This window comes from Emys orbicularis, chromosome 7, assembly GCF_028017835.1.
Source record: "Emys orbicularis isolate rEmyOrb1 chromosome 7, rEmyOrb1.hap1, whole genome shotgun sequence".
Classification (NCBI taxonomy): domain Eukaryota; kingdom Metazoa; phylum Chordata; order Testudines; family Emydidae; genus Emys; species Emys orbicularis.
In genome coordinates, this window is record NC_088689.1 from 125,894,747 (window position 1) to 125,911,827 (window position 17,081).

Sequence of the window (17,081 nt, forward strand, 5' to 3'; positions counted from 1 at the left end):
CACTCTAACCACTTTCCAGGAAGGACCTTGATGGGTTTCATAGCCTCCAGTCTCATTTGGAAGAGCATCTTTCATGAGATGGGAGAGCGAGGTTGAGAGGCTCGGAGGATGAAAAGTACCAAAAGTTGATATATTAGAGGGAGAGAGGTTGAACTCAAATAGAGGCTCAGTTGATACGTTGCCTCTTAGGCTTGTGGTTGATCATTGCATCTTAGAACTAAAGTGATTTTTTTTTTTCTCCAGGCCCAAGAATGGTGGGAAATATTGCGTGGGTCGTCGAATGAAATTTAAATCCTGCAACACTGAACCATGCTCTAAACTAAAGAAAGACTTCCGAGATGAGCAGTGCGCTGACTTTGATGGGAAGCATTTTAACATTAACGGTCTACCTCCTAATGTGCGTTGGGTTCCTAAATACAGTGGAAGTGAGTATGTCAGGAAATAAACGTCCGCCTCTTTGCAATGGCTGCATAAGGGAATAGAATTAAAATAACGTGACCTTCTGCTTTTCCAGTTTTAATGAAAGATCGGTGCAAGTTGTTCTGTAGGGTAGCAGGAAACACAGCCTACTATCAGCTCAGGGACCGAGTTGTTGATGGCACCCCTTGTGGCCCAGACACAAATGACATCTGTGTGCAAGGACTTTGTCGGGTAAATATTTCCTTCTGCTGTTTAACTAGGTTGTTTTCTTGTTTTTATTGAAAAGATCAGTTCTCGATCCCACTTCCACATTCTGGGCTTCACGGGTACTAGTGTGGATTCTTCCCGAGGCAAATCAAAGAAGCCCTGCTCTCGTGGTCATGTGTCTTGTGATTGGAAAACCCAGCTCTAGTTGTGTGCCTTGAGCCCTCTGAAAATTCCAGAGACCTCAGCAACTACTTTGGCACCTTAATAAGTGACCAGATTTTCAAAAGAGCTCAACACTGAGCTCTTTGAAAATCTGTCCATAAGTGTTGCAGTTTCTGGGTGCTGAGCACTCTTGAAATCTCAGCCCAATTTTGAGTGGGGAGGACATGAAAAATCTAGCCCTGGGCTCTTTTGAAAGTCTGACCATGCCGGAATTTATTTCCCCTCTTCACAATTATTTTAATGCTATTCTCCTCCATCTGAGAACAACCTATTCCAGAGTGACTCCCCAAACTGAGGTTCCCTTGTACACATGGCAATCTCTAAACTGGATAACATTGCCATCTTTTCTTCTTCTACCAGTGGCACAGTCGCAGGCACAAGTACACAAATCCCTTGATGTTAAGCCTTGTTTGGGAGTGAGGGGCACCAGCATCCACTGCTACCCACTGTTAATAATAGTGAAGTAGGATACAATAAACTGACTGTTATGGAAAGAAATTCCAAATTGTCGTAATGTTGCAGTGTGCAAATTCCGCGTTTGATTATAACGAGTCCTTGCTTTTTGGAGACCCTCTGCTTAAAAACAGCTTCAGTGTAAGATGGTTACACTGTAAATTAACTAAACATGTGGAAAGGGGGGGGGAATAGTTTGGCGGTGGTCTTTGTACACAGATGATTAGTATGATTTAATTAGGAGATTTGTAAGTTCTGTCTTATTTAATATTTGTTCAATCTAGTTTTTAACTTTTTCTCTTAAAGCAAGCTGGCTGTGATCATGTGCTAAATTCCAAGGCAAGAAGAGACAAATGTGGTGTTTGTGGTGGCGATAATTCTTCATGCAAAACTGTTGCAGGCACATTTAATACAGTGCATTATGGTAAGACTCTGTCACCAGAAAACTTTATAGAGAAAAATGCAAGCCTATAAAAGCATTAACTACCTACAGTCTACGAAAACGCTCATGTAAGCTGCAAAATCCCTCTAGCTGTGGTATATTCTGTTCTGTAGCTATTTATGCTACCCTGACAGGAAAAATTTGGTTTGTGTAATGCCTGATTATTTAAAATGTTTAAAGATTTTTCCCTCCTCCCATAAAAAAATAAATGGAATGGCTGAGGAATAGTCTTGACCTTCTGCTCAATCTTTTAGGCTATAACACTGTGGTACGCATACCCGCTGGTGCTACAAATATTGATGTGCGGCAGCACAGTTACTCAGGGAAACCAGAAGATGATAACTACCTTGGTAAGTTTAATGCCCATTAGAATGTAGAGACACATGCTATTTATACGGCCCTTTCTCAGGTAAGGAATATTTAGATTTCACTGTCAAGAATATGTACAGTATATCTTCCATATGGACTAGCCTTAATTTTGCTTCATCTATCTATATAAGGTCTTCATTGCTGTAGTACATGAGAGGCTAACAAATTTTAATTATTTTATCTTTACAATGCCCCTGTGAGATCAGGAAGTAGTAGTATTCCCATTCCACAGGTAGGAAGTAAGGGAGATTAAGTAATTCGCCCAAGGTCACTCAAGAAGTCTGTGACACAGCTGGGAATTGAGCTCTGATTTCCGGAGTCCCAGCGCAGGTACACCGATCCCTTTATAAGCTACATTTGCTGGAGCATAAAGACAGAGACATTTACAAGGTTTTAAGGGAAATTCTATACATATTTTTAGGTAATGTAACCAAAATATATATTATTTACTATTCCACTGGGAGATAACAGGCCTGATCCTCATTTATACAACTTCCCCTTTACCTCTGCCAGAGCAGTGTAAACAAGAATCAGGTCCCAAGCATCTTGCTTTTATTTAAACCGATATGTTATAATGGTAACTCAACCTTTAGCTATTGCGCACACGCGACAGCAACATTCTGACCCCCTAGTTCACTCTGAGCAGTAACTTGCTCCTGAAATAGTACGGCTTGGTGAGGACAGCAAGGATGGCAGAATCCACCGCTACAGAAATTCACCTCTGGGTGAATTTGATACCTGGGCAGATGCCCAGTAAGGCCTGTCTTCGACTTCAGTCCTGTTGTCTCCCCCCCAGTAGGGTTCATACTGGCCCTTTACACAGCCGTGAATTTCATCCTGAGAGGGGTGAAATCCTGGCCATATTGAAGTCCAGGAAGTTTTGCCCCTGATTTGCAGAGTGCTCGTACTGTGACTCTGTTTCTCTTCCTTTGCACACATCCTTTGTTTGGGTTGGTCAGCAGCACCGTGGATCATTCGCATGTATCTAGATCCCTGTTTGGACAATAGGCGTCATCTTGTTTTCGAAAGGCGGAATAATCAGCTTGTCAAAACAGGCTGGTGTTGTTGTTAGGTTGTTTTTTATTTTAATAGATTTTTTAAAATAACTGAATACGTATGTGTGTGTGTGTGTGTTGGCTTTAATGATTAGTTATTTTAAATGTTGTCTTCACTTGGGGTGAAATTCATCCCCATGCAGAGGGCCGGCATGTAACCCCTGCAGCACTTACGTTCCACTTAAGCCCTCAAAGTAGGATGATGGATGGGCCTTGTGTATAGGAGTTAACTTCACCCATGGGTTGTTGGTTTTTTTTGTAGTATCACTACTTAGGCCTCGATTTACTATGGGGGAGATTGTCCCTTATCCTAACCCAGATGCTCAAGGGAAGAGTGGTGTGTAAGGAACACCCCCAGCATGGCACAACTCCAGGAGTGGGGAGAGACAGTAGAGGCTCTGTGCCCCATAAGTGAGTGGGCGGAGCCACCCTTTCTCTAGAAGTGAGTGGGCGGAGCCATGCCAAGCAGAGCTGGCCAGGCCTGAAGTGGGAAGTGAGCTAAAGGCAAGAGGAGACTCAGGGAGAGGTGGTGACGTTCTGAGTCACGCTTCCTGTCCAGGAGGCCCCAGAGGGCTCAAGCTAGCCTGATATGCTAAAGAAAATCAATGGCCTGATGGTGTTCTTCATTGTTTAAGATGTAGAAAATATTTCCTTTGCAGTCATTAGAGAATCTTGCCAATAAGAATACAGTTCAGGGAAAGGAAATACAAAATCAGGTGACTTATCTGGGCCCTGCTCCTGACAGTTGATCCATGCAAGTGGACGCCTGTGCCCGAAGGGTCCAGCTATATGGATTTGATTCCAGGATTGGGGCCATTCAAGGTATTTTGCCCTTATATACATATTGCCATTAACTTGTGGCTACGTCATTTATGAATGTATGTTTACAAGTGTCTAATTAAGCAAAACTGGATGGATATGCAAGCTTTGTTACCAAGAGAACCGTAAAACTTTCCAAACACTTTCTGTCTTTCTCCAGAGTCCTCCCTATTCTTCTCTTTCCTAGAAAAATAATCTTCCATGTATATAGTTCCCTGCTGTGTATTCAGAACAGTCTACCCCGGCCAGGCCCCTGCGCCCAGAATAACCTCTCAGTTCTTTCTGAAGGGCTTTAATCTTCTTGAGAAGCATGAAGTCAAATCTTCTTTAATGTTGCAGCGTAGAGTATAGGGTCTAGGCCAGTTGTGATTTCTTTAACTGAATATTGCTGGGAAAGCAGCTCTTTCTATTAGGCCTGCTAGGCAAGTGAAAAGTGTGCATGTGTACACTCATTTCGCAGTTCACTGAGTGTGAAATCTTAGGCCCTGGATATTGTGAACCTTGTAGTAGTTACATAACAATCTAGGAGGAATTTGATGTTGTCATCCAGTCTGGGATGTCTAAACAGTCTCCCCTATTGTTGTAGGAAGGTGCACTAAATGGAATGGATTCCTTTAATGTGTTTTACTGCTGCTTAATAGTGTTAAGTCACAGTAGGAGGAATTTGGTTGGGGCTGAACCCTGCATTTTGAGGTTTTCCTTTGGCCATGTACGTGTTGGCTGCTGAGAAACCTTTTGCTTTGTTCTCTCTCCTAGTTATGTTTCAACCCCTCCTTCCATGTTTTGATGGTAGCTTTAGGTTTTACAGTAGAGAGCCTTTGTAGTAATGTAGCTGTGATGGGTGAAATGGTGGGGAAACTAACTTCGGAAATTAGCTACATAATCGCATTAGTGTGAAGTTGTGCAGCAGACGGCTGTTTGCAGGAAACCGGTCCTTTTAGAAAGCAGTTAGGCTTTAAGCCGTCCGTGTTTTTGCATACCTCAAGATCTGGAATAAAACAAAAAAAAGATGATGCTGGCTGAACTCCATTGGAAGGTGAAATCCAGGCAGCTCAGTTGCATGGCGCGTACCCTACCGATGCAGGATGGAAAGGTTCTACAGCCTGACAACCTTTACCGCGAACAACCTTGCCCGGCCCCTGTCTTTATCTGTGCAATTCGTGTGTTGCAATATTTGAGGTGCAGTTTACATGTACTATTTAAAGACCAAGCTAGCACCTCTTTGCCGCCCTGCCTGTGCCCTGTCTTTAGGAGCACCCTCCGGCAGTCTGCCTTTCTTCTAATAAGGCCTGGGGCCAGCGTAGGGTCTGCCTACACGGCAGCTGGAAGATGTGATTTCCCGCGCAGCCAGGCATACCCACGCTAGCTCTGCCTGCGCTCCCATTCTAAACCGTGACAGCAGGAAGGGCTACTTGCCCTGTGTCTGTTCCTAGGGCCTCTGATGGGATTGTACTCAGCATGACAAGCTACATGCCACAGGGAAAAGCCTCCTACCTGTGGTGTGGAGCGACACGCAACAGTGAAGGGCTCTGGCAATGGGGAAAGGCTCCGGTAGCTCGCTGCGGCTTCCCACTACCAGAGCTTTTCCCCACCATGGGGAGCTGCCGGAGCCTTTCCCTGCTGGCAGAGGCTTTCCCTGTGGTGGGGAAAGTTTCCAGCAGTTCCGTGTGGCTAGGAAAGGCTCCAGCAATGGGCAGGCAGGGGGATACTACTACAAACAGCTGTGTAGATGGGGGAGGCACAGCTTGGGCGTGTAGAGACCCGTGCAGGGTAGATCCCTGAGGAGTTCAGGGGTGTCTCTACTCTACTGGCTCAAGCAGTGTCTCACCATCCACACAGCTGTTTGCATCCATGCCAGGGGGCCGTGCAGTGTCTCTATTCTACGCGCCGTGTAGACGTCCCCATGGTCTCCCAGCGCGGAGCTGTGATACACCACAATAAGCAGGACCAGTCCTCGGCTGCAGGCACAGCGGTTGTATTGTCACTGCCGCTGTCCTCAAGCTCCTCTCCCTTGAGAGACCCAATGGGTTTGACTGGCAGAGGATCTACAAGATCATCTTTAAATAATTCATAGGCTCCAAGTCCAGCAGGGACCATTGTGATTGACTCTGACCTCCTGTGTAACGCAGGCCAGAGAACTGCCCCAAATAATTCCTAGCACAGACCTTTCAGAAAAGCATGTGATGGGTTGTCACCCCCAGGGGTGCAGACAGGTTGTCACCCCCAGGGGGACCGCTGCACCCCTCTAACCCCCCAGCTGGGCTGGCCCTTTTCTCACACTGCTTTGCTGGAGACACAGCCAGCCTCACCAGGCCCTGTTGTCACCCAGCAGGACAGCAGGCGGCACCACACACCCAAACTGAGCTACCTCAGTGCTGTACCTAAGTAGGGTGACCAGATGTCCCGATTTTATAGGGACAGTCCCAGTTTTGGGGTCTTTTTCTTATATAGGCTCCTATTACCGCCCTGGTCCCCTGTCCCGATTTTTCACACTTGCTGTCTGGTCACCCTATACATAAGCCACTCAGACAGACAACCAATTTCCCAGCTCTCCAGGCTTGCACCTCCCACTGGAGTATAAACCCAAAATTTGGCTGTCTTGCCCTGCACAGGGATCTGTACAATGTAAGCTCATTAATAAAGTTCGCCTTACCCTCGATGTGGGAAAGATATGCAACAGCCTTTGCTCACAGAGCTGAGATTTCCCCCCAGACACTTCACTCAAAGGCACACTGTTTTAGACAAAGCAAAAAAAATGTATTGACTACAAAAGATAGATTTTAAGTGATAGCAAACAGATCAAAGCAGATTGCCTTCATCCCTTAACGGATCTTGTGGTCATTGGGCGATTCGATCGAGATCTGCCATGCCAGCTGTCTGCGCAGGGCTGGGGTGGTGGCACACAGAAGGAACACACGCATGCACTGCCAAACATCCATCAACATCTAACCACACATCCAATCTTGATTTAAAATCAGAGACACCATCGTGGGATAGAGTGTCCCCAGGCCTGAAATCCTCTCAATGCAGGAGGCTGTCAGGAAGCCATAGCTGTTCCCCCCAGCCCCTACGTGAGTTAGGACAACCGAGGGCTCTTCTCACAGAGGGAGGCTCCTCTTCTCAGTCCCAGCCTGGGACCAGAAAAGGCCTGTCCTGCTGATTGCTCCCCATCCCCTCCTTTGAAAACTACAGCAGCTCCTCCCCGCCTCCAAAAACAACTCATTTTGCAGGGCTCGAAATATGGATTTTTAACCCCAAAAAAAGTCTCAAAAGCAGCAAAATTGTAGCACTGCCTTGACTTACCTGACCCTGCTGCCTGGCTGCTGGGCTCCGCAGTGGGGCAATGACTCCAGCCTAGGGGCCTGATCCTGTAATATGTGGCGTCTCCCTCCGCTTCCACTGATGTCAAGCATGGCGTTTCCAAAACTGTATGGGCAAGCTCCTCAGCTGCTGGAAATCAGGGAGGGAAATCACTGAAGCCAATGCGGCTCCACCAGTTTACACCAGCGGAGGGTCTGGCCCCATAGTTTTAAAATGTGTGTATCTACGGGACCTCAAATCAAGTGCTTGATCTACGTTGCTTCAGCGTACGTGAGTTACTTATGTGAGTGTGGGGTTTTGTTTTTACCTCTTTTGCGCAGCCTTATCAAACAGTCATGGAGCCTTCATCTTGAATGGAGACTTTGTCGTCAGCATGTTTAAAAGGGAAATCAAAGTTGGGAATGCTGTGATCGAATACAGTGGCTCAGACAATACAATAGAAAGGATTAATTCTACGGAGCGCATTGAGCAAGAAATTGTTCTTCAGGTAAAGTGTACTTCTTTCACGCAAATGTACCTCCGCTGAGTTTTATTTGAGTGAAAATAGCACAGATATTGACTGGTCTTAGTTTATCCGTGTGTGTCTTTGTTTTCCCCAGATTCTATCAGTGGGTAATCTATATAACCCTGATGTTCGATACACATTCAATATCCCAATTGAAGACAAACCTCAGCAGTATTACTGGAACATCTATGGCCCGTGGCAAGCCTGCAGTAAACTTTGCCAAGGTATGTGCTTTGGAGTATTTTAAATCAGTCACGGCATTTTCTGGACTTTGGTGGTGGTAATAAATGCATTTTCACTTGCTTTCTCTGAGCTTCTTATATCATATGAGTTTGATCATTTCCATGAGCTGTAGTAGTGGAATGATCTATGCTGCCTTATGCCAGCTGATAATGTTTAGCACTTTTCTGGTGCTTCTCATCTTCAAAGCGCTTCACATACATTCATTCACTGAGCTTCACAACAACCTTATGAGGTACGGAAGTGTTGCAATGGGGAAACTGAGGCACAGAGCGTTTCCTTCTCATTCCCAGAGCTGCAACAGGAGTCAATGTCAGAGCTGGGGTTAGCATTCAGGAGCATCTGTCTCTGTACCTCTGTATACCTCTAGATGGGTGACAGGGGATGGATCAGTTGATTATCTGTTCTCTTCATTCCCTCTGAAACACCTGGCGTTGGCCACTGTCAGAAGACGGGATACTGGGCTAGATGGACATTTGGTCTGACCCAGTATGGCCGTTCTTATGTTCTTATACACTACCTCTCTCTCATTCACCAGTTGTACTAAAGTCCATCTGAATAAGCTGGATCCTTTTTGAGTTCATAATGCAGATTTCACATCTATAGTAGATCCCCTAGATCAAATAGATTTGCAGAGCACAATTTGAATTTTTTTAAGAAGCTATTTTGAAAACAGAAAGAGAGAGACTAGATTGGATCACTTTCCTGTATGTGTTTAAAAATGTATTTTTTCCTGTTTAGGGGAACGAAAAAGGAAACCCATTTGTACCAGAGAATCTGATCAACTCATGGTGTCAGATCAAAGATGTGATCGAATTCCCCAACCTGATCCAGTAACTGAGCCTTGTAGCACAGAATGTGAATTAAGGTGCACGCTACTCAGTCATGTATATACATTACATCATATATTTATTGCCTAGTCTTCTTTCCTTTCACTGCCTTTTGTGGTTCCTTATTTCTCAGTGACCTATGCTTGCTGAAGCAGACAATAACATTGCTTTTGTAGGCTTCTGCAGCGTAATGTGGGGGAGGGATAGCTCAGTGGTTTGAGCATTGGCCTGCTAAACCTGGGGTTGTGAGTTCAATTCCTGAGGGGGCCACTTAGGGATCTGGGGTAAAAATCTATCTGGGGATTGGTCCTGCTTTGAGCAGCGGGTTGGACTAGATGACCTCATGAGGTCCCTTCCAACCCTGATATTCTATGAAAATTCTGCTGCAAGTTAATGGTGCACACTGGCTTCTTTGTAGGAGGGAGTCGGGACATGTTTTGCACTCTTCACTTCAGCTTGCCTTTCTATGGTGAAAGAAGCACTAACTGCAAGGGGCACATCCTTTATTCAATGCTGCGAAATGTAGAAACATGAGACAAAAGCCTGTGATTCCTATCCTGACTTGATCAACAAGGCTGGGAACTGCATGGTGATCTTGTCTTCCCGGGAGAAGCAGTCTGCAAACGTTAAAAAATAAACAAAAGTAGTCCCAAATCCAGCAAAGCAACTTAAGCATGTGCTTAACTTTAAGCATGTGAGTTGTCCTACTGGAGTCAGCGGGAGTACTCGTGAGTTGTAAGTTAGCATGTGCCGAAGTGTTTTGCTGGATGAGGGCCTTAGCCAAACAACTGCCTCTGACGATTACAGTATGGCGAAAGATTTTTTGGGGGGAAAACTTTCTGAAAGAACCATTATTTCTAGACCTGTTTAACTTTTACACTTTTCATAGAATCATAGAAGATTAGGGTTGGAAGAGACCTCAGGAGGTCATCTAGTCCACCCCCCGGCTCAAAGCAGGACCAACCCCAATTAAATCATACCAGCCAGGGCTTTGTCAAGCCGGGCCTTAAAAACCTCTATGGACGGAGATTCTACCACTAAATTGTGAACTTTTGAACTAAAGTGTGGGCAGAGGGGGGGTTAAGTGGCTGCTGCTGGGCCAGTTTAGTTTTTATCTAGATTCCAACTGAGAATGTGATGGTCCTCTCAGATTGTCATTATAACAGCTGAACGGTTACTCAGTTGCCATTTCAACAGCTTGGAAGCTCCAGAGTGGGGAACACTAAAAGTTATGCATCTGAAGAAGTGGGCTGTAGCCCACGAAAGCTTATGCTCTAATAAATCTGTTAGTCTCTAAGGTGCCACAAGTACTCCTGTTCTTTTTACTAAAAGTTAGGAAAGCGATAACAGATTTGAGACTGGCCTGTAAATCAGGACCTACTGACTCCAGATCTTTATTTTATTTTCCTAGCTACTCTGCTGGAGTTTGGCCTTGTGGCCAAGATGAGGAGCTCTGCATTTTCTATACAAGAGACTATAATTTGGGCTCTGATCCGATGCCTGTTGAAGTCAATGGGACTCATTCCATTGACTTCAGTGGACATTAATTAATTCCCATGGACCTAATTCTGCAAGGTGCTTGGGCGAGGTGCTGAGTGCCCTCAAGTCCCAAGTGGGCTCTCAGCACCTCATGTAATCAAGCCCCATTCACCATGTCATATCCTGCCAGTCTGCAATTGTAGTGAAGTAACCACAAGCGCCTCCGACAGGGTTGGGGACAACTGGTGATGAGGCAGTGATGCAGGCAGACCAGTTTAGCAGTCCTCGCTTGGAAAAATGGTGTCTGCATTGGATGATCTTTAGGGTGGGGGGCTTGGATAAAACCCAGAAGAGTGTGTGTATGTGTAGCGGGTGGGAGTGCAGATGGGGGATGTTTAAGAGGAACATGGAGAACACCCTCAAAAGAGTAGGAAAGGCCAACTTCTGCTCCTAGATATGCAGGTGCATCTCTGCAAAGGCAGGATTCTACCCAATAGCTATGAAAAATGTTCAGTGCCTTGGGGCCTAGTCCCTCTCTGACGCCTGGGCAATATGGCTGTGTAGATTGCATTAATGTCAATTACTTGCATGTATCCTCAGTACATTGATGGGAGAATAAACACAACTGCTCGTGACCAAATATGAAAGTAAGCCTTTAAGACTAAACATGCATTTAATTATTATTATTATTATTTATTATTGGTCTGGGGCCCATTGTGCTAGGATCTGTATTAACGGCACATTAAGAGACTAACCTTGCCCCCAAAGACTTTGCAAGATAAATCCAAAGGCTGGGAAACAGAGGTGAATGGGTTTCCCCAGGGTCACCTAGCAGATCAGTGGCAGAGCCAAGAAGAGAACTCAGGGCTCCAATTTCCCAGGCCAGTGGCCCGTCAACTGAACTGTGCTTTTTCTGCCACCCATCCAGCACTCTGTGATATAATTTAATATTTATATCAAGTCCTGATAGTGGAAAACGTGTTAGTCCCAGATTCTGGAGTGAGGAATCCCAATAGTGTGAATTAAAGTCTCCCGTCACCTGCACAGATCTATTATAGTCATGAGGCAGATATCGAAACATCGGAAAGCACATCTGGAGCCTGTTTTTTTTTCAGAAGCAAGGAGCACCCACAGCTCCAGCTAAAGTCCACGGGAACTGTGAAAATCAGACCTCTGGTGCCTTATGGAAACTGCACCATATATATGTGGACATAAATTTAATGCAACCACATGGGAAAAATCCAGGCTCAGCAGCAACCGCTGGACCTTAGCTCTCCAGCCTGGGGACAGCATGGAGGTGATTCTGGAGGATTCTGGAGAGAATGCCACACACATTGCATTCTTGCCGCCTTGCCATTTCAGTCTTAAAGGAGGATGTCTAATCTCCTAGCTTCAGGGTAGGAAAGGTGACTAAAGCATGAGGATGTGGCTGTGGATAGGAAAGTGTGTTCAAGAACCGAAAGGTGGACAAAAGCCCTGAGGTTCTCAGTTAAATGGCCTTAATTTTGGCATCACTGCCTGCGGGCAGTAGAAGCCCCCCTGGCAAATGCCAGGACCAAAGTCCCACCATCTGAGAGCAAGCGCTTTTTAATCCCTGATTGATAGAACTCTTTCTTTGTATCCTCGATCTTGTACCAGTACACAAATCACTCGGTTCCACTTCAGAGGGCTGAAAGTGTTGCTAAAGCATTCTGCTCCATGGAATTACATTTGACGGACGCTTCATGCCCATACAAATCTAATACATTTGATGCCATGTTTTTGGAAAGCTTTTGGTTTTCTGAGGGTGAGGCATAGTCTAGGGGTCTGAACCCAGGCCTAGAAGCCAGGAACCCCTGAATGCTAATCCTTGCTCTGCCACTGACTCTATCTGTGACCTTGGGTAGGTCACTTAAACTCACTGCCTTGGTTTCCCCATCCATAAAAAGGGGCCAATACATATGTACATTCCAAGAGTGATGCAAGGAGTAATTAGCTAATGTTTTAGACAGCACGTTGAAGATGCAAAGCTTTGGGTGGTGTTGTAATGAGTTAAAAATCTATATAATTAAAGTACGTACATTCCTTATTTATGTCACATGATACTAACTGCATTATACACCTAGGATACTAAAAAGCAGCAACCCTTTCTGCTTCTGCTTTTCCTCTCAAAACCAGGTGCATTCGCCGTGCTCTTCCAGGCTTACTATTTTAGACAGCATAAAACTGGCTGAGTTACTGATGGTGTTTTTTTGGGGGGGGGGTTGTACCCAGGTGGCATATCGCTAGAAAGAGCGAATGCACTGCACAGTGCGGGCTGGGATACCGAACGCTAGAAGTCTACTGCACAAAGTACAGTAGGTCGGAAGGGAAGACCGAGAAAGTCGACGACCGATTCTGCAGTGGCCAAACCAAGCCAAATACTAGGGAAAAATGCTTTGGAGACTGTAACGTAGGAGGATGGCGGTATTCAGCCTGGTCTGATGTAAGTATGTCACCTGAGTGGTGAAATTTGCCTTATTTCAGGTAAAAATCTCCAGCCTGTGTATTCTTGGCAGCTCCCAGTCAAATGTTTAGGTAGGGCAGGCATTTGGTCAGCCTAACCTAGTAATAAAAGTAGCTTTGGAAAGTATCCTGCAGTCCTCTGCTGCTGCTTTGAAGCCCTCTACTGGAATAGTGCATTAGATGTACTCTGCAGTCGGTCAGTCCTGCATGGAGCCGTCATCAGGAGGAGCTAGTCCGTGAAACTGGTAGCTATAAATAGCACATGGAACTGGAAAACAGTAGGGTGACCAGATGTCCCGATTTTATAGGAACAGTCCCGATTTTTGGGTCTTTTTCTTATACAGGCTCCTATTACCCCCCACCCCGTCCCGATTTTTCACATTTGCTGTCTGGTCACCCTAGGAAACAGTGACGTTTCTGCTGATTTTTCAGCATGTTCTCTGGGTCCAAAGCTGCCCAGTAACGCATCCGCCGTTGCTTTCTGCATTCCTCCGATGTCTGTAAAACAGATCTTGACCTTTCTCTGCACATACAGCTGCTAGCATAAAGAGTTTGTGTGTGGCCTTAGCATGCAGACTGAAATAAAGACAAGATTCTGTTTCATGACTGCAATATAAATCACTTGACTTTTTAAAATACTATGTATCTTGATCTTCGTTTACACTGAGGCCCCTTTACACTGCTTTGGCATTGACACATCTTGAGGCCACGTAAAGTGCCCGAGTGGTGTAAAGGCACCTTGGTATAAATGGTAGAGGATGTAAAACAATCAGGGCTTTGGAGCGGAGCCCGGAGCTGGAGCGCGGAGCAGCTCTGGAGCAGTGGAGCTGCAGGTTTTTGTCTGGAGCTGGAGCGGAGCCGGAGCACAGTTCCAAAGCCCTGAAAACAATTTTTGGTATTGAGAAGTTAAACCGGGCCACTGCTATTTACCATTTCTCATGATACAAGTACAAAGAGACGCCAGTTGAATGAAATCGAAAGGCAACAAATTTAAAACTAATAACGGAATTCTTTTTTGGCACAACCCATAATGAAACCTGTGAAACTCATTGCCACAAGATATTATTGTGCTTGGTAAGATTTAAAAAAAGAATATATAAGGGATACAAACCTTTGTACTTCTGGTCAAAACCAGCCATCAGCTGCCTGGGCTTAGGAAGAAACTTGCCCTATGGGGACACTTTTGTACAGTTGTTCTTTATGGGGTTTCTTGCATCTCCTTCTGCGCATCTAATCCAGGTTACAGGCCTACATAGACTATTGGCCTGGCCCAGAGCACAATTCCTATGTGTGTTGACTGAGTTTTTCTTTCTTTCAGTGCTCTAAAAGTTGTGGTGGTGGCACAAGGAGACGACGAGCCATCTGCGTTAACACCCTCAATGATGTACTGGATGACAGTAAATGCAGCCAGCAGGAGAAGCTCATTGTACAGCGCTGTAGTGACTTCTTGTGTCCACAGTGGAAAACAGGTGACTGGTCAGAAGTAAGTGTCTACTGTTTTAAAACCAAAAAAGGGAGAGTTCCATGGAGCTTGAAAGCTTGTCTCTTTCACCAACAGGTGTTGGTCCAATAAAAGATACTCCCTCACCCACCTTGTGTCTCTCATATCCTGGGACTACTAAGTACAGCAACACTGCACTTAGTAGTCAGCCTGCACTGATGTGCCTGTCTTTACCCATGACTGATGAATGGCTACTAAAGACCAGAGTCTTTCCCTTAGAGGGGGCACGTTGGAACCACTGGGGTTCTGCTGTGGAAAAGGAGTGAAAGATGTCACACAGAGTCCTATGCCCGGTGGGGGTATCAGCACTCTGCTCTGGAGGTGCTCTCTTCACCCCCGCACACAAGAAAAGTTGGGAGCCAGGATAAAGGGAGGAGTGGGGAAGCAGTGTCCTTGGTCCTAAGCCTCCAGCTCCACTGGCCATTTTTCTCTCTGGAAAGCATGTGCCTACAATAGGGAAGTGAGGCATTACTCCAGCTCCAGGGGTGCTTTGTCGCCTTTGACAGGGCTCCTGGAGAAGGGTATTCCTCCCCCTAGCTCCACAAACGCAAACCCCAGTAGCTCGTCTAAACAGGGCTCACTTCTCCAGGGGTCATGTTATTTCAGGAGTCAAAGAAATGAGATGACAGAGGAAAAATCCCGCAGTGAGTGCACTTTGGTCTTTGGTCCAACTCCGGCGCCTAAGAACATGAGCTGTGTTGCAGGAAGCGAGAGCGTCAGCCCCTGGAGTTGTGATGCCGTTGGGCTGGCAGGAACATGGAAAGAGGAGCACTTTGCTACATCTTTGCAGAGATGTTGCCAGTACTCCTGTCCCCATTGAGGCCCGGCTAGTGCTTGGCTGTGGCCTTCCAGACTCCTCGGTCCCTGGAGACAGATTATGGCTGCCTTCTGCACTGGATTGGTTTGGAGGCAAGGGCTTCTGCACCTCCCATTTTGACCGTCATGCTACAGCATCCGTAATTTGATCCTTTGCTTTCTGTCACTTCTTAAGAAGTTCTAGGGCAGGGGTAGGCAACCTATGGCACGGGTGCCGAAGGCGGCACGCGAGCTGATTTTCAGTGGCACTCACACTGCCCAGGTCCTGGCCACCGGTCCGGGGGGCTCTGCATTTTAATTTAATTTTAAATGAAGCTTCTTATACATTTTAAAAACCTTATTTACTTTACATACAGCAATAGTTTAGTTATATATTATAGACTTATAGAAAAAGACCTTCTAAAAACGTTAAAATGTATGACTGGCACGCGAAACCTTAAATTAGAGCGAATAAATGAAGACTCGGCACCCCACTTCTGAAAGGTTGCCGACCCCTGTTCTAGGGAGCCAACCTCACGAATAACAAGAATGTTAGCAACACAGAGGAAAAGTTACACTGCTGTAAAGCTGAGCTAGCCCCACTGAAGTTAGTGGAGTTACACCAGGTTTACATCAGAATCCAGCCCAGTAAATCCTGTATGAGTTGCACTGTACATCCTTAATTACATTGATTTACCCAAACAGGGTGATTAATAATAATCCTGATATTTCTCCGTGTTCTTTGACTTGATGTTATTTTCAACCCTCCCTGTATGTTTGTTTTGACCCCCATAGTTCTCTTTAAGCTCCAGTTGGTGCTATGAACCAACTCCTCTTAGTTAAAGACACGCCTCTAAGCAAACAATTGTTTGGTGATGGTTTCTGGTCTGATTTTAATATCACGGGCAGATTCTCAACTGCTGTCCATCACCATAGTTCCATTGACACCAGCTAAGGATCTGACCCCGAGTCTGTGATTTGCTCCTTGCAGTGCTTGGTAACCTGTGGGAAAGGGCACAAACATCGCCAGACTTGGTGCCAGTTTGGAGAAGATCGATTCAACGACAGGTTTTGTGATCCGGAGAGTAAGCCCAATTCTGTGCAGACCTGTCAGCAACAGGAATGTGCGGCGTGGCAAGTAGGACCCTGGGGACAGGTAATGTAAGAGACTCTGTTTCCTTCTGCTCCTGGTATGAATGGTCTGACAGCAGTAGCAGGACCATGCGAAATTTCATTTGTGTTTATAATAGATTGACCAAGATTTTCAAACATGGGTTTCCAAGCTTAGACTATGAAGTCCATATTTAGGCACCTAAATAATAGCAATACCCGCTCTGATAAAGTGCTGAGAGCCCACTTGGGACTTGCGGGCACTCAGCACCTTGCCCAAGCACTATACAAAGGAGGTTAGTATCGCTACCCTCATTTTACGGATGGGGAAACTGAGGCACAGAGGGCTGACGTGACTTGCTCAAGGTCATCCAACAGCTGAGCTGGAACTGGAGCCCAGATTCCCTGAATCCCAGGCCAGTGCTCTATCCACTAGGCAATATTACCTCCTTTTAATAAGAAGTGGCCTGATTTTCATAAATGCAGCGCCCATTGACTTTCCGCAGCCCTTTTTCAAAATCTCGCCTTAGTTTTTGTTGTGTTTCAAATTTATTTCCACAGAGGGGAAAATAAGCAATCTGTGCTAATTTCTTCCAGAGAATTCTGTCGTCTTGATTTCCATTGCAGCTGTAACTTTTATGATTTAGTTATTTAATTAAAAAAAAAAAAGTTAGCTAGACCACACAAATTACTGATCGGCATAATGCCTTTCATTCATGATCATGGTATGTTACTGGAAGTTTGCACAGCCTGCATGCAAAGCAATGTGACAGGGATTATACTAAATTCATATCCCACAGAATGGGAAATCATTTAAACACTCATACAT

General features: G+C 45.5%; 1 protein-coding gene across 2 annotated transcripts in view; it reads left to right on the forward strand.

The window, feature by feature from the left end:
• ADAMTS9 (ADAM metallopeptidase with thrombospondin type 1 motif 9) overlaps window positions 1–17,081 on the forward strand; it is a 135,603-nt gene that overhangs the window by 55,143 nt on the left and 63,379 nt on the right. For both annotated transcript variants that reach the window (XM_065407328.1, XM_065407329.1), the window contains 10 exons: window positions 244–425; window positions 515–651; window positions 1,609–1,726; window positions 1,999–2,094; window positions 7,629–7,795; window positions 7,908–8,037; window positions 8,795–8,921; window positions 12,616–12,826; window positions 14,165–14,329; window positions 16,134–16,298. In XM_065407328.1, the coding sequence (XP_065263400.1) occupies window positions 244–425; window positions 515–651; window positions 1,609–1,726; window positions 1,999–2,094; window positions 7,629–7,795; window positions 7,908–8,037; window positions 8,795–8,921; window positions 12,616–12,826; window positions 14,165–14,329; window positions 16,134–16,298 (1,498 nt within the window). The remainder of the gene's footprint in view (window positions 1–243; window positions 426–514; window positions 652–1,608; window positions 1,727–1,998; window positions 2,095–7,628; window positions 7,796–7,907; window positions 8,038–8,794; window positions 8,922–12,615; window positions 12,827–14,164; window positions 14,330–16,133; window positions 16,299–17,081) is intronic.